Source organism: Boleophthalmus pectinirostris, unplaced genomic scaffold (assembly GCF_026225935.1).
Source record: "Boleophthalmus pectinirostris isolate CB_2022bp ecotype Guang Dong unplaced genomic scaffold, ASM2622593v1 HiC_scaffold_8, whole genome shotgun sequence".
NCBI classification, from domain to species: Eukaryota; Metazoa; Chordata; class Actinopteri; order Gobiiformes; family Gobiidae; genus Boleophthalmus; species Boleophthalmus pectinirostris.
The window spans coordinates 4,350,197-4,373,591 of record NW_026571515.1 but is presented as its reverse complement, the minus strand read 5'-3'; the positions used below and the strand labels follow the sequence as shown (position 1 = coordinate 4,373,591).

Here is a 23,395-nt window from a genome sequence, read left to right as displayed (position 1 = left end):
AAATTTTGTCAACGAAAAAGAGTGGGAATCCTGTTTTTATTGATTTAATAATTTTTCTTTTTTGTTTGCTCAAAGTTGGGTCAGAAACTCTAATTAAATGCACTAAAAATAAGTAATAATTCCAGCCATTTCAGCAGGTTTCATAATATAACTTGATGTTCTTGTGAGCTCACAGTATTGTTTACGCACACTGGGACTCCTTCCTGTGTGGCTAATGTAAAGAAAATGTTTGTGCAGCAGAGACCGAGGACTTGTTTGACCCCATGGAGGACTCCCACACGCTCAACACGTTCACCAGACGGGACAACCTCTTTGCCCGGCTTGAGTTTCAGCTGGAGAAGGGCTCCGTGACCCTGTACCACGAGGAACGAGGAGAGGAGCCAAAGGAGGAGCCGAGGGAGGAGAGGGGGCCAGGGGAGGAGCCAAAAAAGGAGCTGCCTAAACTCGGTTCAGTTCAGGAGAGCGGAGTCATACAGCTGGAGCTCTCAGGTAACTGTTCTGTTTACTGCAGACTCTGACCCCGTGTCAAGAAGATTATAACTCAATTTGTTTTGGGAGACATTGCTGTGTGTTTGTGACCCTCAGAGTAACAGAAAAATGTGCTGTGGGATATGATTTTTCCTGTGGCAACGCTTCATAACCTACAGTATTTGCAAACAAACACCTCATTTATAACTACAACTAAGACTACGTTCAGACTGCAGCCTGAAGTGACCCAAATCTGATTTTTTTCCTCCCCTATGCTCCTGTATCTGATCTTTTAATAACAGTCTGAATGACACAGATCCTATTTTTCTCAAATGTGACCCAGAACACTTGGATATGTGCTCCTAAAACCGATACATATCTGATCTTTTGACATACGACTTCAGTGTGAACGGTCAGGTCACATTCATCCCACCTACACGTCAGGCTCAGAGTCTCGTCAATGGAGGGAAAGCGAGGTTAGAGAGTTTATTCATATTTGGTCGGATTGCTGTATTCAGGCTAAATTGCAGGAGTGTTTTTTGAAACGATTGCCAAAGAAATGTCCGAGCGTGACTACAGACGGTCCTGGCTAGTGTGATTCATCAGCCGGTTTTACTTCGTTTCACTTCGTTCAAACCGTCTGACCTCGCAGCCTTAGATTTCGTTCGCTCGACGGCAGGAGGGTACTTTTTTTCATTTAACCAGTCATAAATTAAGCTTTTCCCAAATCCCGTAGGAAGAAGGACAATAACGTCTTTCCCCTTGATGAAATTCACCAAACATTCTCTTTATTCCGGTTTTAAATCCTCGATCTCGTGAGTCGTTGACAACATTGAATATATCACTCTTCGCTGATTGGCTGGTGCCCGAATCTAGTGCAGTGGTCACCAACCTTTTTCAGACAAAGATCTACATGCTTGGTCTCAGAAAGGAGCAGGATCTACCAACATGAACGTAAATAACAACAACAAAAAAAAGTGATCATGTTTATAGTTCCAGACAGCTTTATTTTTGCAATCTTGTAACTTAAGGAACACTCATTACAGAATGGGGACTAAAACACTCTCTGCAAGAAAAAATGTGCAACTGCAATACAAACAAAATGCAAACCAAATGCAGTGAAACAACCAAAATAGTGCAAATTTGACCACTAAACAGCATTAACAGTATATTGAAGGGTTAATGAGAGAAGTTCTATTATTATCAAACTCAGGGTGATGGCTGAGTCTGAATTTCCTTGGATAGTGTTTTGAAGTTTGGTTTATAGTTGCAGACAGCGAAACTGAGACAATCTGTGAGGTGCCCATCAGTCAGACTGTTTCTGTGCTTGGATTTGATGATTTTCATTTCTGAAAAGACCGCCTCACGCAGATAAGTTAAACAAAAGTAAGCACTCACTTTCAATGCACATCTAATATCACAAAATGTTGAATTAAGCTGGAGATCTACCGGGGACACAGCAAAGATCGAACTGTTGATCGCGATCTACAGGTTGGTGACCACTGGTCTAGTGTATTCTGATTCCTGACCTAGTCGCTGGAGAGAAGTGAAATTGAGCAGAGGCGCTAGGTCCTGGCTCCAGTGTCAACGAAAAATAAAGAGCCTGCGAGATACAAGGAGGATAAAGACTCAAACAAATGAAGCGACCGTGGACGTGTAACCTGTCCGTTTTACCAAAACTGGACCGGATTTTGGCAGACAAGCCCAGAGTTTAGGCGACTTCCGTAAACACAGAGCACGCTCGCTGTGTTTGACGTCGTCGTGTCCTCCAGTGCTCATGCGGGACACTTTTGGGACGTTTAATGTTCACACTGGAGATCACATACAAGTCACATTTAATTGGAAATGCAAAAAAATCTGATTTCACAAAAAAATCCGAATTGAGCATTAAGCCCTCCAATTTGAACGTAGACTAATATTCCCACAGAAACCTGCATATTTGTGATATCATGTGGTATGTTGTGCTCCACTCTGTTTTTAAACTCCACACACCTTCACTAGAATCAGTTGGATCATTTCAGCCAATCTCAACCGAACTAAAGGTAAAAGGAGCTGTTAACTTGAAAACTACTGCTTCATGACATCATAGGAAGGAACGGAGCATTTTGAGCTTTTTAGATGTCAACAGACTAAAGTGTTACTCAGACATGTGTGAATGAAACAAAACACTCCAGGTTTGTTTTTGAGGAGGTAACAGCATTATAACATGGCTTAAAGCTCACAAGCATCAGTTTTGTTTAATATATGATTGACTTTAATGCCAGTAGATATTTGTAATAAGGTTATCACTGTCCAAAAAAATGAAAGCTGATCACTGGACATGCACAGCTTTATTTGTATTCACTCAAATATGACTTGACTCTTGTGTCTCAGGGGTGAAGGTGGTCCTGGAGTCCCTGCCTCGCTCTGAGTCGTCTCTTCTCTCGGTGAAGCTGGGGGGATTGTTCCTGAGGGATTTGAGCACCCAAGGAACCATCTTCCCCGTCCTGGTCTCTCCCAAAACAGTAAGCCTAAGTCTGCGCTATGTTTCTCTTTTTTAAAACTGTTCTTCAGACTCACTCACGCTCACTCCTTTCAGGACAAAGTGCTCGTGGCCATGAACCAGTCCCCTGCGCCCGGGCAGACGAGCAGCTCCACAGGTCTGACCTCCAGGTTTATGTTACACTGGGTTTGGAGTGACAATTCTTGACGTTTAACAGATAAATAATGGTTCATGAGACTTTTTAAATTATTTTCATACAAGTGCTTGTTTCTAAACTGCACTGAACACAAACTTACCTCAAGATTTATTTTAGTCAGTCACTTATATGGAGGAACAACTGTAAACAAAATATTTTCCATAACATGGTCAGAATGCCTGGGTATACAGCCTTCACATAAGCATATAGTTTTTGCAACTTAAATTTTTATTTGCTTTTTAACAGAGAAGAAAAATTTTTAAAAAAGGAAAAAGGTAACAACATAAAACAATAGAGAACATGAGGTATTGGGAGGAGGAGTTCTACCAGTGCTAAGAAAAGTGTATGTTTTTTTAGCATTATAATTTCAGTGTCAACAGAGCAGCGATCCCCAGTCAGTGTGCTTTGAGAGATTGCGAGGTGAACTCCCATTAGTCACCCAAAATTAAAAATATAATCTTAATCAATTTGAAGTCTCTACTCAGTACTAAAGGTTGAAGTTAAGTTTATTAACCTATTACAAAAATGCCAGTGCTTTTCGATTACATGAGTCTTCAGAGCTCAGGTGAACAGGCAACTGTTTTAATCATTGTTTCGCAAAGAAGGTGGCGACCTTCAGGTGGGTTGTAAGAGATTTTTTTTGGGTCGCCTTGTCACGTTCTGCTTGTAGGTCTGTGATACACGTATATATACATATACTATATAGGGCTACATTCAGTGTCCAAATAGGCCTCTTATGGATACCTTTTTATTGCTGGTTCACTTACTCAATTACCATCAATTACCAGTTTTTCCTGCAGCACTTTATAGTTAAGGCAGCCACCTTACGTCCCTTCAAACCACACGAATCCTCATAAAACTAGGATTGTGGCAGCTTTTTTCCGCGCATCCCCCTGCTCCTCACTTTTTCGGCAGCACCGTCTTGCCTAACAATACTAATTGTTCAGAGAGACACGATCACTCAGTCAACAATAAAATATCCTCATGAATGTTCAATAATGCTCACACATTTATTTTGTGATTTATGAATAATGTCTGTTGATTTAGGTCACGAAAACTTGTGACTTTTAAAATATGGGTTCCCAGAAAAAAACATTTGGGAACCACTGTTTTAAATGCAATTTTAGAATGATGAGAATCCAGTGATTAACTTTTTAAAAATGGGAAAAAGTCCTCAAAATGTTGTGTACACCAAGAAGCTGGAATCCATGAAGAGCCGGCAGGTCACATGACAAAAATAACAAAAATACAACACATTACTGGTGATTCTAATCAAACAATGGATCATACTGGGCTTAAGTCATATGGGAAATCACAGTGGGGCACATCAACTGTAGGAAAAAACATATCTCATATTAAAGTAAGAGGCAGATTTAAGAAAAAGGAGAAAATCTATCTCTCTGTCACGTGACCTTAAACACATGACCTGTTACCTGTCAAAAGAGTTGCCTGTTCACCTGTACTGCCCTGAAGAAGACTCATGTAGTCCAAATAAATATTCATTTTTGTAATAAAAGCATTATAGCAAAGACCAGATGTGCGGGTGTCTTTTTCTGCTTTATTAACTGTTATAAAAATAGATTTGTTGTCGTAAAAACCTCCCAAACGTGTATGCGCTGTAAATGGTGTTTGACTGAATGTTGTCTGCAGGGGGCGCTGTGCAGAGCTCCTCGTCTCCCGTCTTTGAGATGATTTATGAGCGTAACCCTGTGAGGAGCACGTTTGAGAGGAGACTGGAGGTGCACACGAGTCCTCTCAACATCATCTACAACCCCCAGGCCATCAAGAAGGTCACAGAATTCTTCTACAAGGGCCGCGTCCATACTTCAGGTCAGTGTTGGGGTTCTGTTTTTCTCAGTTTGTAGTTGTACTGGTACTTTGCAGTGACATCACCCTGGAGGTTTCTACATACTGGTTATTGGCAGAATGTTCAAATAAGATTTAAGATCGTCTGAAAACACAAAACAAAAAATGGATTTAAACTCCACAAGAAAGCGAAGTTTCGATAGAGAATATGAGACAGTGACAGAAGCGTGTGTGTGTCTTTGTTCTCAGGGTTTGGATATCAGTCGGAGCTGGAGCTGCGAGTGGCTGAAGCCGCTCGGAGACAGTACAACAAACTGAAGATGCAAACCAAGGCCGAGATCAGACAGACCATCGACCAGCTCCTCGTGGGAGAGTTCATCGTAAGAGACACAAAACACAAACAAGTCTTTAGGGGCGCTATGTAACTTTTCTGATGGAGGATCAAGACACAGGTCTGATCTGTGGAGATGTGAGCCCACTCACAGTAAGAATGCATGTTTTGAAGGGTATTTATTATGGAGTAAGAAAGCTTTCAGAAATATTTGTGTGCATAAGATAGAAATTTGTGCATATTTGGAAAATCAGTGCATACTGTATTTGTCTGTAGGTGAGCATAAAATAAATATTCGTAAAGTCTCGAATCAGTCCAGTTGTACATAAAATGTGTTATCATGAAATTAAAATTTACGATTATGCTTTTTTCAGTACGAACACAAATTCACAGACGCTTCTCGACTGTCAAAAATACATCCTCACTTTACAGGCAGAAGAAACATCGAACGAAATGCTTGACTTTTGCGCCGCATATGGACTGAACCAGGACTGAACCAGAACTGAGTGTCGGGCCTGGAGGTGTAGGTCCTGGCGTAGTCCTGGTTCAGTCCTGTTTCAGTCCTGGTTCAGTCCTGGTTCAGTCCTGGTTCAGTCCTGGTGTAGTCCTGGTCCAGTCCCGGTTTAGTCCCGGTTTAGTCCCGGTTTAATCCCGGTTTAGTCCCGGTTTAGTCCCTGTTTAGTTCTGGTTCAGTCCTGGTTCAGTCCTGGTTCAGTCCTGGTTCAGTCCTGGTTCAGTCCCGGTTCAGTCCCGGTACAGTCCCGGTACAGTCCCGGTACAGTCCCGGTACAGTCCCGGTTCAGTCCCGGTTCAGTCCCGGTTCAGTCCCGGTTCAGTCCTGGTTCAGTCCTTCTTTAGTCGTATGCGGCGCAAAAGTCTGCTCAGTAAATAATGCCTGTGAAGTGATGACGTATTTTTGGTTCGCGTCTGTGAATTCGTATTCGTACCGCAGAAAGCGTAATAGTAAATTTTCATTTTGTGATTGTAATTCTTGACTTTTCAATTTGCATTCTGATGGATAAAATACACACAATACCCTTTATGTACAACTGGATTCAATCGAGAGTTTACGAATATTTATTTTATGCTCAACTACAGACAAATATGTACAAATTTCTATTCTGTGCACATGAATATTTTTGAAAGATTTCTTACTCCATAATTTATGAGCAAGAAAAGTGTGGCACATTCCAGGTAAAGCAACCACATCTCCATGGTGTCAGAACCCCCTACTAGAAAAGTTACATATTGCATCTTTTTAAAAAACACAGTTCTTACAGTGATCATGTGATATCTGCTACTGTTGCATTTGACGCCAGCTTGAAAAAAAATAATTACTGAGAAAGGAAACAACACATTTTTATAATTTTCACAATTCTTTACATGCTTTTATTCACAATCCAATCCACTTTATTTATATAGCACTTTTCATAAACAGACAGTTTCCAAAGTGCTGCACAAATACATAATAATAACAACAATAATAATATAATGATAAAATAAATGCTCAGATTTAATCATACTACTCTTAAAACAATAAAACCAGTGAAATAAAATAAGAGCAAAACCATAGAAGAGCAATAAATAAATAAAACCAATAAAATGAATAAAAAATAAATAAAAGACACAGAGGAACACACAACTCACGCAGTGTTTTTTTAAAAAAAAGCCACAGAATAAAAATGGGTCGTAAGTAACAATGTGTAGTAGATTACCAGACCAGTGGTATTTTGCCAACTTGATCCAACTGTACAGAAACATATGTCGCAAATCTAAACATTACTTCTAAAATCTGCTTTAAAAAAGTCATCTTGAATTACTTAACCAAACATAAATGCTTGTGTTTGCAGGAGAACAGTAAGCGCTGGACCATGAAGCTGGACATCAGTGCACCGCAGGTCATCTTCCCTGATAATTTCCAGTCGGAGGATCCCATGCTTGTAGTGGTGGATTTGGGAAGGATTTTGCTCACAAACTCTTTAGGTAACAGCATGCACGTTTTTTTTTTTTACACTTTTAACCCTTCAAACCACCTCCATCGCTCAAACTCTCTCTAACTTTTTTTTCAGACGATAATAAGACTCACTCCAAAGCCGATCATGAACTGGACGACATGAGTGACGATGACTTCCAGACCCCACTGGCTACTCCGCCTGAGTCTCCTCCTCCAGAACTTAACGTGCCTTCCAAAGAACCACTAAAAAGCCCAGACATACCCAGCCTTCGCTCTCCCGAAACCGCGCTCGCCTGTAGGAAGAAGCTATACGAAAAGTACTCATTGTCGTTTAAGGACTTGCAAATCATGGTCGGCCATTGTAAAGACAACTGGAAGCACCTTCAGGAGAGCGAGGTCGGCCCCACTCACGTCGTGGAGAAGTTCAACGTTCTTCTACAGTTGGAGCAGAGGCTTCGGTACACCTCTGATCCACAGCTTCCCGGAGCCGTCCTGTCAGGAACCCTCCCCGATCTCAAAGTGCACATCAACTTCGAGAAGATGTCCGCGCTGAGGAACTGTCTGGCCCGACTTGGAGGTTCGGCCGATAAAGACAGAAGCGGGCAGGAGAAAAGCGCCAACGTGAGACCCACGGACCCCTTCAGGCATCAGAACATCTTCAAGAGGGACAACAGCTCCTGGAAGCTCCACGGATCGGCCAAGAACCTGACCCAGAGCGTGATGACTCTGGAGCAGCACACGCGGGAGGTCCTGGTGGAGTCCCGTCTGCTGCTAGCCGAGTTCAACATCAACTACATGCAGCTGGGCGTGGAGAGTGACGGACGCTACATCTCCGTGCTCAAAGTCTTCGGCACCAACGCCCATTTCGTCAAGAGACCTTACGACACTGAGGTTTCCCTGACTGTCCACGGTCTTCTGCTCGTGGACACCTTGCAGACGTACGGCTCAGACTTTGACCTGCTGGTGGCCTCTCACAAACATCTCAGTTTTGACATCCCGACAGGCAGCTTGAGAGAGAGCCAGCCCTCGTCTCCTGTGTCCTCTAATGAGAAGCCCCAAGAAGATCACAACCTGAACAAGGACTTATCTACTGGTGCGGCTCTGGACAGCTCGTTCCTGAAAGACCAGAACGCGTTGATAAAGCTGGAGTACCAGTTTGTCAGCTCCGACTGCCCCTCCATGAACCTCGACAGCTCCCTTCAGGTCACCACCATGCAGGTCAACAACTTGGACATCATCCTCAATCCTGAAACCATGGTGGAGCTGCTGAAGTTCTTGCAAAAGTCTTTCCCAAAAGAGGAGAGCGATTTCACCTCAACAACGCACCAACCTTCTGTCTCCGACGAAGAGGACGGCACGTACCAGGTGACGTACGATCAAAACACGGAGCTGACTGTGGAGATCCAGCGGCTGAACGTGCTCCTCTTGCGTACGGTGTCCACTGGCTCTGTGCTCGGGGCGGAGAAGAAGTGTCTGAAGATCGCCACGGCCAGCATCACCGGGACCAAAGTCAACGTATCTCTGGGCAACCGCATGGAGGTCCACGGCTCCCTGGGCTCCCTGCAGCTGGTGGACCTGACTCACGACGCCGTCCGGAGCCAGTTTGTGGTCAGCATCGGCAACGTAGAGGACCTCTCAAATACAGAAGGTGTAACGTTACTTCCTGAAACCGCAAGCGTTCCGTGCGAAGCTTTGAATTTCCACTTCTCGGAAAAATCCCAAGGAGAGTGTTTCTTGCAGCTCGAAATGGCTTCTTTGCATTATAACCACTCACCCAAGTTCTTGAAGGAGTTGACGCTTTCAGCCAATGAGGTTGAAGATAATTTCCGCTCCATGTTGAAAAGCGCGGCGTCTAAAGTGTCCACGGTCCTGGTCACGAAGACGGCGGAGTACAGTGGAATGGTGTCCCTGTTTGAGACCCCGTCCCGCAGAGCTCGCACCCAGAGCCAGTGCTGGATGTACCCTTGCGATGAGGGCGAGGAGGACCTTCTGGAGGAGTCCCAGAGCAGTATAGACACGTTTTTAGTGAAGCTGACTTTAAACATCGAGATTGAGTCACCGGTGGTTTCTCTACCGCGTAAACCGGGGCACATGGAGCTGCTGGTTGGTCACTTAGGGAGAATCTCCATCCAGAATTTTGTGACCGGGCAGGGTTGCGAAGAGGAGCAGCTGCAGGTGTTGGTGAGGGACATTCGGCTCTACTCGCTCAACCTCAGTCATCTGGATTTGAAAAAGGCTCACGCAGCGGACAAGGACACATCTGGTTTCTCTGAGGGCTTCAACCATAACACGGTCCAGTTCACACGTCATGACTTCTTTGAATCACTCAGCTGTGGAAAAGGTCATTCTCATTTAAAATAAGATGTTTTTATGAAAGCTTTACGTTTATACTTAATGTGTATGTGTGTTTCTTGCGTTATTTCAGCTTACCATATTCTTAAAGACACTACAATCCAGTTCACCATGGAGAAGATCCCAGCAGAGGACAACAATCACTTTGCGTTCCTGAGCACAGAGGAGCCCTGCAGGAGCTCAGGGTTACTTAAAGTCCAGGGCAAATTTATCACCCCTGTTCAGGTAATTATAATGTTTCCAATAGGGATGGGCATGATTAGTCGATTTATCGATAATTGATCATTAAGAATTTCATCGATTACGTTAATTTTAATCGACAAACCGAATGTAGGTTGCTGTGTGTAGTGTGACCAAACGGGGTTCGTACATGTGTCTCTGCATCAGAAGGAGCGAGACACAAACAGTCGGTCAGTCTGCAACGTACCGAAGCACAAATGCGTATTTAACGATGACTTGTACAAGAAATTCCACGCTTTCCATTGCGTTCGGGACAAGTGTGAGGCCATGTGCACAGTGTATAGTGGGAAAAAGTTTTGTCAGGTGAGAGTAGCCAATGTCGATGACGAGGTCCCACCTCCCTCCCCCCGTACAGTGTCCTGGTTTTGACAAACGCAAATCTGGTCACACTAACCTGTATTCCACTGAGTTGTGTCTTTTAATCCGACAGAAATTGACCGCATCAGCCACACAAGAGCTGTAGTTTTATCTTCGCTAAGTTTATGCAAATTAGCGATGTGGTTTTAAGTTTCGTTTCTGTGAGAGTTGCGCAGATCTGCATTAAACACATTATAATCTCAAACAGCTGATGTGGCTCTAGAGTCGTTATGTTTATATGTCGTAAAGTTGAATTTATTTATGCAGATTAGTGCAGATAGTAATAATAATGATGATAATTTTAATATAAAAACGTTAATCGATAATCGATCGACGATTGATTAAGAAAATTTCATCGAATGCCCATCCCTAGTTCCCAACCTCACCTCAAACCAGCATCAGCTAATCACAGAATGTAGACTAAATGCACAACTCTAGCAGAAATTTATTTTTCTGATAACAATTCTAAAGCTGATTTAGGCTGGTTATTAGGGATGTAACGATAACCAAATTATAATGATATCGTCAAAGTTCTCACAATAATATCGTGGACCATCACAATATATCGAATTACAAGTCTCTTTGCTTAAATTAAGAGTTATGGTGCCGCAATAGCTAAGAAAAAACAGAGGGAACTACATAGACCATGATCCTTTGCTCCATTTCAGTGCAGACGACAAGAAGAAATAACAGTTCTAACACTTAAGTCTTAGTTCTTTGGATTAAGGCTTGTCAAGAGGCATTTTAAGAGGAAAAAGTAGCATATTCACAGTTAAAATATCGCAATAAATATCGTACTGTGAGATGTATATCGTGAAAATGTCGTACAGAGAGATTTGGATATTGTTACATCCCTAATCGTGAGCCTCCTCACCATATTGTGAGCTTACGTGACGACCAAATAGCAGCGATTGGTTAAATGATAAAAAGTACCTGCCTACCGTAGAGCGAACGAAATCAGACTGTTTCTACGAAGTGAGATGAAGGTGAACCGGCTGATGAATCAGGCTAGGTTATCTGATCAGAAAGCAGAATGCATACAGCCCCTACAGCTCAGGGAGGGAATTCTGGAGGTTCTGAGCTTCCACATGAGGCCTGTCCATAAACTGAGAATGAGAAAAACTTTATATTTATATTAAGTACTTTATATTACATATTGTTACAGTCCTGGCTCAAAAGACAACAAAGAAGGAGGGAACACGACAACAGCTGCGGTTTTTAACACTGGTATGGGCGTTTCTTATAAAAACATGATGGTAGTGATAGTAGTGGCTGCGGCGTGGTGGCGTGGCAGGAGAGGAGGGGAAAAAGGGAGGAGACGTGCCTCCGCAGGCCTTTTATACTCCTGCTGAGTCACGTGGGTGGAGCATCAGGCAGGGCAGCTTAGGCAGGTGAGGACACAAGCCTGGAGAAAGAGAGAGCGACAGGAAGGCGCAGGGCGAGTCACAGCCTGGGCCCTGACACATGAAGATATTTACATACAGTATCTTTCTAGCTTCTGTTTTAAATGCATGTTTGAAAGCACATATATGGTCTTTGTTATTTGTGTGAGTCCATAGTCCATTTGTGGCTCTGTCCTCAGGTGTTCCTGTGTAAACCCGTGTACGAACAGGTCATACAGACACTGGACAGCCTCTCTCTGATGGAGGAGCAGCGGGTCACTCCGAGCCAGCCTCCTACTCCTCCTCCACCCACCCCTCCAGCACCCGCCCGCACCGCTTCCCCAACCCGCCTGGGGGTCTGTTCGCTCGGGACCCTCCCCACATCAGCTTCTCCTCCCCTCTGGCTCTACAGGCCCATGAGCCCAACCCGGACACTCTTTCCTTCACACAGCTCAAAGTCACACTACATGTGCCAAAGCTACAAGTGCAGCTCAATGCAGACCTGACCCAGGGCTCCCAGGGGCTGGTGAGTTTGAGCTTCCTCGACCTAGAAGGCGACATCACCAAAGACCATCCTCAGCTCCTGGCTGTACAGCTGGCCCTGCGCTCACTGCTGATGGAGGACCTCTTGGAACACAACCCGGACTCTAAATACAAACATCTAATGGTGTCCAGAGGAGCTCCAAAACCTTCTACCTTCAGCACCAGGGAGTATCTGTCTCAAAGCTGCCCTTCCGTGTCCAACGTCCAGTACCCGGACATGCCCCGCTCCCTGCCCGCCCACATCGAGGCCGCGCAGAACGTCTTCCAGCTGTACCAGAGACACCCCAGCACCCCCTCTGCCACCCGGACCAAAGCTAAAGAACCAGACTGTCCGAGCACCCCGCCCCCCTCGCCCACCCACAGAACGCCCTCACAGCACGGCACAGACTTTGACGACTCCTTGGTGCACATTAACATTCTGCTGGTGGATCAGGCTCACCCGGAGTTCAGGTCACGGTACGGGGGCGTGGGGCGCAGCGTGGACGTGGACTTCAACTGCCTGGACGTCCTGATCACTCTGCAGACCTGGGTGGTCATTCTGGACTTCTTTGGGATCGGGTCCACGGCCAATAATCACGCGGTGAAGGTGACCGCCATGTCCCCCCAGCCTGTGTGCGAGCCTTACGCCGAAGACAAAGAGGGGCAAGCTGTGAACACTAAAGTAGATCTAAAGGTACAATTTGAAACAATATCTGTACAGAATCTAAGTTTTTGTGTCTCTGTTTATTGTCTCATTTTATATAGATGGTGTCAGACAGTGTTTTAATGAGGTCTCCTTCTTTTGTGTCCTTTTCTCAGGTGCATTCTTTGTCTCTTATTCTGAATAAGAAGGCAAATGAACTCGCTCGAGCCAGTGTTTCCAAGTTATCAGCTCATCTGGACATGTTGGGTATGACTCATAATTAGGATCAACACTCATCTTTATAAAGCCAGTGTACTAGTTGTTAATTTTATCTTTGCATAACAGATGGTGATTTAGCTTTGCAAGGCAGTCTGGGAAGTCTGTCCCTGAGCGACCTAACGCCGCACGGAGATCTGTATCGAGAGCGCTTCACTACAAGAGGAGCTGAGGCTTTAGTTTTTAATATCCATAAGTATGTACTTATATGATTCTGTCATGTTCTAGTCTGTGAGATCTCTGACAGTAATCTCTGTCCTGTGCAGGTACGGGCAGCCCGACCCCTGGCTGGAGCGAGACTGTGACGTGCGCGTGTGCCTGCAGATGGCGTCAGTGCAGTATGTCCACACACAGCGCTTCCAGGCCGAGGTGGTGGCCTTCATCCAGCACTTCCTCCAGCTGCAGGATGTCCTGGGCCGACAGAGGGCCGCTATGGAGGGTCAGGCTGTGAGTGCTGCCCGGACAACCAAGTCACATACATGTAACACAGGCTTTATCGGGGCTCTTCTTTGACAGAATGGAACTTGTATCTTTTTTACTTTTATATTAATTACATTATAGTCCGTGGCTTGCCTTTTAACACACAACAGAGACACAGATGACTGGAATGTCACTGATGACGCACACACAGGTGCAACATCAGACAGGACATTAACCATACTGTAAATCATCATCAGTACTGCACAGCTTCTGCTGCTGCACTTCCAAGATGGAGTTTCTTTGATAAACATTTGACTAACCAGCCCTTAACCTGGGACAGCTGTTTGTTCTGGTGTGTTAAAGATAAAATGAGCCTGTTCTTCTTCACATAGACATTCACTTGTTATCGTCAGTATTGTGGTGGTGCTTGTGTATTGATCGATGCTTCTCTGCTCAGGTTCGGGACCAGCCTCAGCGAGCCTCAAGAGTTCTCCTGGACATAGAGGCCGGGGCTCCTGTCATCGTGATCCCAGAGAGCTCGCGCTCTCCCAGGGTCATAGTGCTGAACCTGGGCCAGCTCAAAGTGCAGAACCGCTTCCTGCCAGCAGGGGCACATGGCACCTTCTCTCTGCGGGACAAGGTAGAGAAACTGACCATGGCTCATGCCTTTCTGCCCTGTCTGGTGAGTCTGCCACACGTGTGACTCTGTGAGCATGTGCGCCGCTGGACTAACACGCCTGGGCCAAAACACACTTTTATTATTTATATGGTTTTAAAATGGTAACTAGACAGAATTATATGATTTTCACATTAAAATATCAAACTCACATAGATCTAAAGGTAGAGCGTACAGAGATAAAGCGTATGGGCTCTCGGAGTACTTGCAACAGCAACAATCATTTATTATCATGTGTTTTTTTGCTGCTTTAAACTGTAAATCACTAGCTCTGTATTGTTCAGCTGTTCAATGCTAGACTAAAATCCTAAAAGAAAACAAATCACTCTAATACTGCCACACCTCTGACTTTCACCACAAGGTAACCAAACATATTGCTTTCCAGCTATTTAGTCAGGTGTGTGCAGATGAGTTCACAAACCCATGTGTTGTACTTAACAGTGCCACACATATGAGTCAGGTGTTTATTATTCTGCCTTATAATAGCAAATTTATGAATCACTTTCACATGAGACTGTGCCTGATTCTGACCACCTTGTGTTTCTTTGAAGAACTTAATACTGCATGCAAACTCATACAAGGACCCGTCCCATTTCAAGGTACTAGTGCACAGGGAGCTCTGGTTTGTGTAGTTTAATGTAACATAACCAGTGTTCTTTCTGACTGATCTGGAGTTGTGTGAGTTTGCGGTGCTTTCTTGTTACTCATATTTGAAGCATGCCACCAGCAGATCTTTGCTGCTTGACCATAACTGATGTCTTTTGTATTTTTGGCACACACTTTGCAAAGCATTGGATTTTGCTGAATTTGTTTATTGTGTGCAGTCCAACGTCCCACACACCAGAGTCTAACTGTGTGACACTGGCTTTGTGCTTGTTTTGTTTGTGAAGGAGCGTGTTCAAAAGGCTGCAGACAGAAGTGAAGAGGAGAGAGCTCAGAGTGTCATCAGCGCCCCCTCTGGGTTCTGCCTGGGACGACCACACGCTGCCGCCTCTGGATCGGTGTCAGAGGATCTGCCAGGTATCAATTACATATCTATCTTAACTTTTCTATCTAACTTTTTCATGGATGGGACAAGAGTTCATGAGATAAAATAGCCACAAGATTATGCACACACGATGGCCTTGATTTGTTTTCCATTTGTTTCAATTTTTTTTCATCAGGTATAAAAAGACATGAACAGTGTCACAACATCAAACATACAAGAAATGAATGAAAAGGAGCAGAAATCTTATGTGATCTTATGTTATCTGCCATCTTTTCCCTTTTCCAGACAAAATATCAACACCGATAGTCACTTCAAAACATTTCAAATCAGCACATTTCAGTTCAGGCAGTTCAAAAAAGCAGTGCTACATGACAGAAATACATAATAAAATAAATTAAAAAGGTCAAAAGTAAAAAAGTGTGAACTGGGTTGAAGCAATTTATTTATTACAAATTCTTATCTTGTGTGTTTTGTCCCACCAGTGCTACTTTAATATTATCAGTATCATATATAAAAACTAAACCTGTGTCTCCAGAGCCTTTACCTGCAGACAGAGACACATACAAGTTTGTTTCACTCTCAGTTTATGTTCAGGCCTCATGTGAAAGCTCAGAACCTCCAGAATTCAGTCACTGAGCTGCAGAGGCTGCACTTGCTGATTAATCATTGGCTTCCTCCTCTTTGTGGTTTGAAAATCAGGTTTAAACAGTCAGTAAATTTCATAACTAGCGTTTATTTATTCATTTATTTATTTTTTTTCTTTTCATCCTTTCTAGCACACATGTATTTGTTTTAATTTGAAAATACCTGGCTGACCCGTCTCTGTTTGTTGTGCACAGAGGAGCACGTGTGCCTGCTGGACTGTATAGCTCTGGACCTGGAGGAGATGGACATCTTCGCAGCCGCTCGCGTTCCCTCGGACAGCTGTGGTAAAGCAGCGGAGGGCACAGACCTGGTGTTCCCCTCGTACCTGATCCAACGCACCGGCGCCAACATGCTCAAAGACTGCTGCCGCCTCAAGCTCAAAGTGGAACGCAATCTGGACAAGTGAGAGCTTCAAACACACTTCAGCTGGATTTGTGTTAAATATGTTGTGCTGTTATTGTTCATACAGCTGAAAAGGAAACAGTTTCTAGATGTTGATGTGTTAATTTTAGATGGAGCACGTAATCCAATATTATTATTTTAAAAAGACACATGAGAAAATCCACCTGTGTAAGGATTAAGCTGCAAACTGTACATTTAAAAGACATGGCTTAGTGTGTTTTCTTGTGACTACAATGATGTCTGTGAAAAGGAGGAATATTACTTACTTTTGTAGCTATAAAGTACTAGTATTTCGTATTTAACTTTCACTTAAAGGTGCACTATATAGCTAGAGTCCACAACCGGTTTGACTCCATGAAGATATTATTGGGTTGCCTGGAATGCCTCATAGTATGGCATTAAACTTGCCTATCTCCATGGGGATAGATAAGTAGGAGGTCCCGGGGACGACCCAGGACATGCTGGAGGGACTGTGTCTCTGGGCTGGCCTGGGAACACCTCGGGGTACCACCAGAGGAGCTGGAGGAAGTGTCTGGGGTGAGGGAGGTCATGGGTCCCTGCTCAGAAGAAGTGGAAGAAAATTGATGGATGGAACTCCATGGAGACGAGCCAGTGGTACAACCTGACCAACTTACTGGTCACTCCATCTCACATCAAAAAGATCTTCATGAGTAACTTATAATTAAAATAAATAAATAAATACATAGATAATTTTAATTTAATTTTGCGGAAGAGCAGTAATAACATCTCTACAGACACTGGCAGGTTGTGGACCCTGACCCAGAGAAGTTACATAGTGCAACTTTAAGTTCTTGTGCGCTGTAAGAGTTAATAAAATGCCATTCATTTTGACAATGACAACAACAACTTTATTTATAAAGCACTTTTAAAATCAAGGTTTACAAAGTACAAGCAGCAAAGAACAATACAAAAAGGATAAAAATAGCACGCAGAAGGCATACAAAAACAGACAATGATGCAAATAATTCAATTAATTATAATAAATAAATAAAAAGAAATAAGGAATAAAATCAAGCTAAAACCAGTTAAATAAAAATTAGCCTTAGGAAATGATTTAAAAGATGGTAGTGACGGTGTGAGCCCTAACTCCTCAGGCAGGTCGTTCCAGGACTGAAAAGGCTCCATCACCTTTGTCCAGAGCCTGGACTTTGGAACAGACACAGTGACCTGCCTGAGGATCTAAGGCTGTGGGAGGCTCGTACGGGGTTAAAAGTTCTGAAATCTAACTTGGTGCGAGACCTAAATGAGCTTTAAAAGTGATCAGTAAAATCTTAAAATCAATTCTAAAACACACAGGAGCCAGTGAAGGGAAGATAAAACAGGGGTAAACCAGTTGGAGGCGGGAGATAGATTTGGATTTTAAGGCCGGAGAGGAGGGAGTTGCAATAGTCTTATTACAGATACAGTAAATAAAAATTGTTAGAACTACTTTTAACTTGTTTTCAGTAACATGATTTTCCAGTGGTCTGAACAAAGTATGTTAATGGTGATGTAATTGTTTTAGGGAGCTGAGCCATGCTGTTCCAGACCTGACCATCCACGGCAGCCTGTCGTCAGTGCACTGCTCTCTGGACCAGGACAACTACAGGCTGATCCGGGGCCTTCTGGAGAACAACCTGGGAGAACCTGTGGAGGAGTTCTTAAGACCGTACAACCTGCAGGACCCCAGTATCTACGTAAGACCCCAGTATCTAAAAAAAAGACTACTGATGCAGACAGTGGTCTTTTTTCATCCACCAACCTATAATTTAAAGGTGCACTGTGTAACGTTTCTAGTGGAGGGTCTGCGCCTGCTTGTCCTTATGGAGATGTTAACAGGGGTTTTCACACACACACACACACACACACACACACACACAGGCCTTTGAAGTAAATGCATCTTTTGTGTTCCTGCAATGATGAGTTTCAATAACAACTCATAATATATATTTTTTTATATTGTATTTTCATATTTTTCTAAAAGTGCATTCATAAATGATTTTTGCAACAGTAAATAAAATCCAACTTCATGCAGGCCTAATTGAGGCGACTTTAACATCACTGGACATCAGAAGGACACCAGGTCTAAACCAGGTCTAAACCAGGTCTAAACCAGGTCTAAACCCAGACTAAACCAGGTCTAAACCAGGTCTAATCTTGGACTTGAGAGAGAGAGGGAGAACATCGAGTTCGTAGAGCAGGGTGTTTGCAAAGCGCAGTCAGGCGACAGCTGCGCTTAGCCCCCGTGGGGCGTGGAGCTCTGCGCTGGTCCTTTCGCCTGTGATCACCCAACGGTCTACGCAGGTGCACCGCCGGGCCTGTCCCAACATTCAGTCCTTGTTCATTTCTGGTTTATTGCTGTTTTAGTCCTGTTTTAGTCCTCTTTTAGTCTTCTTTTAGTCCTAGTTCAGTCCTGGTTTATTCCTCCTAGTTCAGTCCTGGTTTATTCCTCCTGGTTCAGTCCTGGTTTAGTCCTGGTTTAGTCCGTGTGTGTCGCACCTCCCCAGTGGCTCTTTGGTGCCCCCCAGGGGAGGGGGGCCTCACCTATTGAAAACCGCTGGTCTAGATGGTAGAGATTAAACTTGTCTATTTGAAGGGAAACAACTATAGGCTACATTATAGGTCAGATCTGTGGAAAAGGAGCCCTATTCACTGAGAGAATAATTGTATTTTTGAGCAATAGACGAATAAATGTCAGATAGATGTGTTTAGTGTCATACCGTGGAACGTTCCAGGCAAACCTTCCACCAGAAAAGTCTTATCTCTGTTATAATGTTGTTTCCTCATCACAAACAGACCTGGAGTTGTGTTTTGTTTCATTCACACATGTTTAACACACAAACTCTTACATATTTAGTCTGAGTTTTTCTCTCAATCTGAAAACTGTGCTTTTAAACTTCACACACCTGCAGTAGAATCATTTGGATAATTTGAGCTCTGGTATTGCTAAAATATAATGAACAAAAGGTAAAAAGGACTTGTTAACTTGAACTTTGAGCCTCGGGTTGTGACTGTGATCATAATCTGCTGGTGATTGTTGTGCTTTCAGACGGTGCTCAGTGGAGATGTCTACACCACCTTCTCCTTCCTGGTGGACATGATGGACGTGAGCCTGGAGATCCTGGACTGTCCGAAGGCGAGTGAGGACCAGGGTTCTTTAGCCAGGTAAGAGACAACACAAGGAGCTGGAGACTGAATAAGACTGGTCACCACAGTATTTAAAGAGCTTTACCGGCCAGAGTTTTTCTTTTTTTTCTTTTGTTTGTGGTATGTATGGTAAGGCAATTGATTTATTATTATTTATTGACAACAGCTTCTGCAATTGATCCATAATTAAGAAATAGTTTTAAGGTGCGTTCAGACATTCACAACATCAAAACTGGGTCTAAACAGGACTATACCCAACTCTAAACCTGGACTAAACCAAGGACATCAGGACTAAGACTGTGGGACCAAAAAACGACTGCACCCTTACTTATTGAGATTATAGTTTTATTTAATTAAAATAATGTTATTCCAAATTAAAAGTGCACTATGTGACTTTTCTCTGTTTTCAGCATGTTTGTCCTCATGGAGATGTTATTGATTTGTCTCGAATGTTCCACTGTATTGCTTTAAACTAACGCATCACAGTGCTTGAGTGCTTTCTCACTGTGAGCGCCTCTCCACAGATCTCAGAACTCTTGTCTACATTGAGATTTTAAAAGAAGTTCGATGCCATACTCTACTCTGAACTTATTGCTTTGCCTGGAATGATTAAAAGTTCAGAGTTTGCTTTATTTTCAGTTTCTTCACATGTACTAGACATACAAAGTAATCGAAATTACGTTTCTCTCTGTCTCATGCTTAGACAACGACTAAGAGAACGAGAGGCCGCACGTCATAACACCATTCAATTTTTGCTCAAAAAACAAAAAGAAGTAGTAGTAATAATAATAATAATAAATACATAAAAAGAGTAATTTTCCCTGTAAGGATAATAAAATCTTCCTTAACCTTACCCTAACCTCATGAATAAATAATAATACATCTCCACGGAGAAAAGATGGTGAACCGTTCACCAGGAAAGTTACACAGTGCGTCTCTGAATACAGTTTTATGTGAGTTATTTACCTTCAGAGCACATGAGAGACAAGAGAAGTCTTTGACCTTAAATGTTTGTGACACTGAATGTTACAGGAGATGAATAGAAACAGCATATGTACTAGTACTAGTTTAGAAACTAGTACAAGTTTAGAAATAAAACTACAATGCCCATCTGAAGTTCCTCTTTCTTGTTATAATTATTTTGAATGCTTCTGTGATTTTAGTATTTCTGACTTGCATCACAAAGGTCATATTTCCGCTCGCAGGTTTGACTTCATGAAATCCAAGCTGCTCTTTGAGAGTTTCTCCAACGGCTCTAAGTCGGTAAACCTGGTGTCCCACTCGCTGCTGGCGTTTGACACGCGCAGCCCCGACCCGCACGCTCACCCCAGAGCCGGACACAAGCACAACGTGTTCGACTGCATCCTCCAGCCCTCCAAGACCGGCTCCAACCGCGCCTCCCTGCAGCTGGAACTGCACTACAGGTACAGGACTGTCAGAGCATAGAAATGTGTTTTGTTTTTTAGTTTAGTTTTTACTTTGAATTATTGAGCATTTTTTTGTAATTTAAGAAAAAGAAATTATTATTTTTATGGTAAATGGTCACTTTTTATACAGCTTCAAGGCACTCAAAGCTTTTTACAACAAGGAACTACTCGCCCATTCATACAACAGTGTACGCAGACACTGGGGGCAAGGTGGGTTAAGTGTCTTGCCCAAGGACACAACAACAGTATTCATTTCTGGGAGCTGGAATCGCACTGCCAGCCTGTGGGTCTGTGGATCTGAGGGCTCTTTTTTTATGTTGAACCACTTCATAGTTCCTCCAGCGTGTCCTGGGTCTTCCTCGGGGCCTCCTCCCGGTGGGAGATGCCCGGAACACCTCCCAAGGGAGATGCCCAGGAGAGGAGGCATCTGGAATAGATGCCTGAGCCACCTCAACTGCTCCTCTCAATGTGAAGGAGCAGCGGCTCTACTGTGAGCTCCTCCCGTGTGACTGAGCTCCTCACCCTGTCTCTAAGGGAGCACCCAGCCACCCTGCGGAGGAAACTCATTTCGGCCACTTATATCCGCGATCTCATCCTTTCGGTCATTAGCTTTTTATTTTATTGCATAACGAAAGAAAAAAGGGCAATGCAGAAACATTGATAATAGTTAATCACATAAAAATAATATTATAAAACTGGATAATGTGTTCTCAGTTTTGTTACTGTTGTCAATCTAAAATATTTAAAACTAGAATTTAACTTTTTTTTTTACTTTTCTGTGTGTTTTTATTTTTTTTTTTAAAAGATCCACTAAAGATTCATCGTCCTTCACCGTGGTCCTCAACAACCTGCGTGTGTTTCTGATCTTCGACTGGCTGCTGCTGGTGAGAGACTTCCTGAAGATGCCCGCAGAGAAACCCCCGAGTGGAGCTCCGTCCAGGCAGCGCTGGCCCAGCAACACCAGCACAGACTCCGCCTCCTCCGTCACCTCCATCACTATGCCCAAGACGGTCAAGAGCGGAGTCGTCACCAAGAGGTCCACAGTGCCCGTGAGCCAAGACCGCTGCCTCGAGGTCAAGATCAACGTCACAGGTACAGTTCAAGTCTCATTGTGACCGAATCAGGACATGGATCTGTCCTCTATAACCAAAGAGAAGATTATTGTATTAATCTCTTAAAGGCAATACAAAACACAGCAGTGATTTTAATGAAATGGCAATGGCTCTCAGAAAATGATTTCTAGTCCCATTTTCATTCTTTTGTTTTGTGCAGGCACAGAGTTTGTGGTGGTGGAGGACTCCTCGTGTCTGGACACTAATGCCATTATTCTGAAGGGAACCACAGTCCTCACCTACAAACCGCGACTGCTGGACAGGCCCTTCTCCGGGAGCCTCGCTGGGATTGAGGTAATAAACATTATTCACTGTCTTTGTGGAAAGGAAGCATTCACTTCAGTTTAATCTCTGGATACTCTGTGAATGAGACCCTGTTTATCTTGACTGGTGTTGTCTGTTCCTCAGGTGTTCTCCTGTCGCCTGGGCAGTGAGCAGGAGACGGCCCTGTCCATCATCGACCCTGTCAATGTCCAAGTGGAGCTGTGTGGAAGCCCCACATACCAGAGCAGCTCAGGTCTGCTGGACGCCTTCAACGTGGAGGACATCCCCCCTCTGCTGGAGGTCAGACAAACCCAGTATATCTGCTTTTTGTTGTCATTCACAAGCAAACATCTAGGTGAACGCTAACACCTAGGTCAGGGGTCTCCAACCTTTTTCTTCCGGTGATCAACCTTTACAAAAAGAAAATGCCAAAGAGCTACTAATTTTAGCTGTAAAAAAAAAAAAAATGATTTATCAGTGCACAGAGTTAGGCATCAACATGATACTTTTATAATTGTAGTTCACCAAATTTGAGTCATTTAGCACAATATGTATAATTCAGAAATCCTTTGGTGAGCTACTTGGAAGGGGGTGAAGAGACACTGGTAACTCCCGAGCTACAGGTTGGAGATCTGATCTAGGCTAACTCTGCTTTTCCATGTGCAGATCCAGTTCCCTGCTCTGGCCATCCGCCTTTCCTACAACGACATCCAGCTCTTTTTGGACATCGCCAAGTCCCTCCCTTCATGGGGCACTCAGGAGACAGACACACAGAACCCCCCAGGCCCGGAGCCCACGCCCCCCAAAGACAGCTTCACAAGGAAAACAGAATCTCTAATCGGTAACCACAATACAGATAATATTTGTGTTCATGTTATTATTATATACATTGAGTTTTACAATATTATTCTGTCCTTGCAGCATCTCAACTCTCCCATTTACAAGACCTCGGCTTTAGGAAAGAAGACTGTAAAAAAGCTCTGATGCTCTGTAAAGGCAAGTGAGAATAACACCATAACACACACACACACTCCTGTAAACTAACGTGTGTGTACCTGCTGTGTGTGTGTGACCACAGGGCAGCTGGACCAGGCGGCCACCTGGCTCCTGGAGAACGCAGAGAACATGGGCAGGGCCAGGGCAGACTCGAGCTCGGGTCACGGCGCTCCTCTGTCCGGTCTGGAGCTCAAGGCTGACAGTGTGTGCATCTGCTTGATCGACGACTGCCTGGACTGTGACATCCCCCTGGCCGAGCTCACCTTCTCCAGTGAGTCCAGAATGACCTCTGCATAACCTTTACTTTTA

The 23,395-nt window shown here is 43.8% G+C and overlaps 1 protein-coding gene across 1 annotated transcript in view; it reads left to right on the top strand.

Moving 5' to 3' along the window:
- Nucleotides 1-23,395, top strand: part of vps13d (vacuolar protein sorting 13 homolog D) — a 63,007-nt gene that overhangs the window by 17,552 nt on the left and 22,060 nt on the right. The window contains 25 exon segments of the mRNA XM_055165599.1: nt 238-489; nt 2,842-2,972; nt 3,047-3,107; nt 4,797-4,976; nt 5,202-5,332; nt 7,134-7,266; nt 7,353-9,578; nt 9,663-9,814; nt 11,769-11,904; nt 11,907-12,784; nt 12,910-13,000; nt 13,079-13,205; nt 13,276-13,456; nt 13,887-14,069; nt 14,996-15,125; nt 15,933-16,140; nt 17,666-17,837; nt 19,190-19,305; nt 20,493-20,711; nt 21,520-21,806; nt 21,987-22,120; nt 22,235-22,390; nt 22,757-22,931; nt 23,012-23,086; nt 23,169-23,357. Coding sequence (XP_055021574.1) covers nt 238-489; nt 2,842-2,972; nt 3,047-3,107; nt 4,797-4,976; nt 5,202-5,332; nt 7,134-7,266; nt 7,353-9,578; nt 9,663-9,814; nt 11,769-11,904; nt 11,907-12,784; nt 12,910-13,000; nt 13,079-13,205; nt 13,276-13,456; nt 13,887-14,069; nt 14,996-15,125; nt 15,933-16,140; nt 17,666-17,837; nt 19,190-19,305; nt 20,493-20,711; nt 21,520-21,806; nt 21,987-22,120; nt 22,235-22,390; nt 22,757-22,931; nt 23,012-23,086; nt 23,169-23,357 — 6,723 coding nt within the window.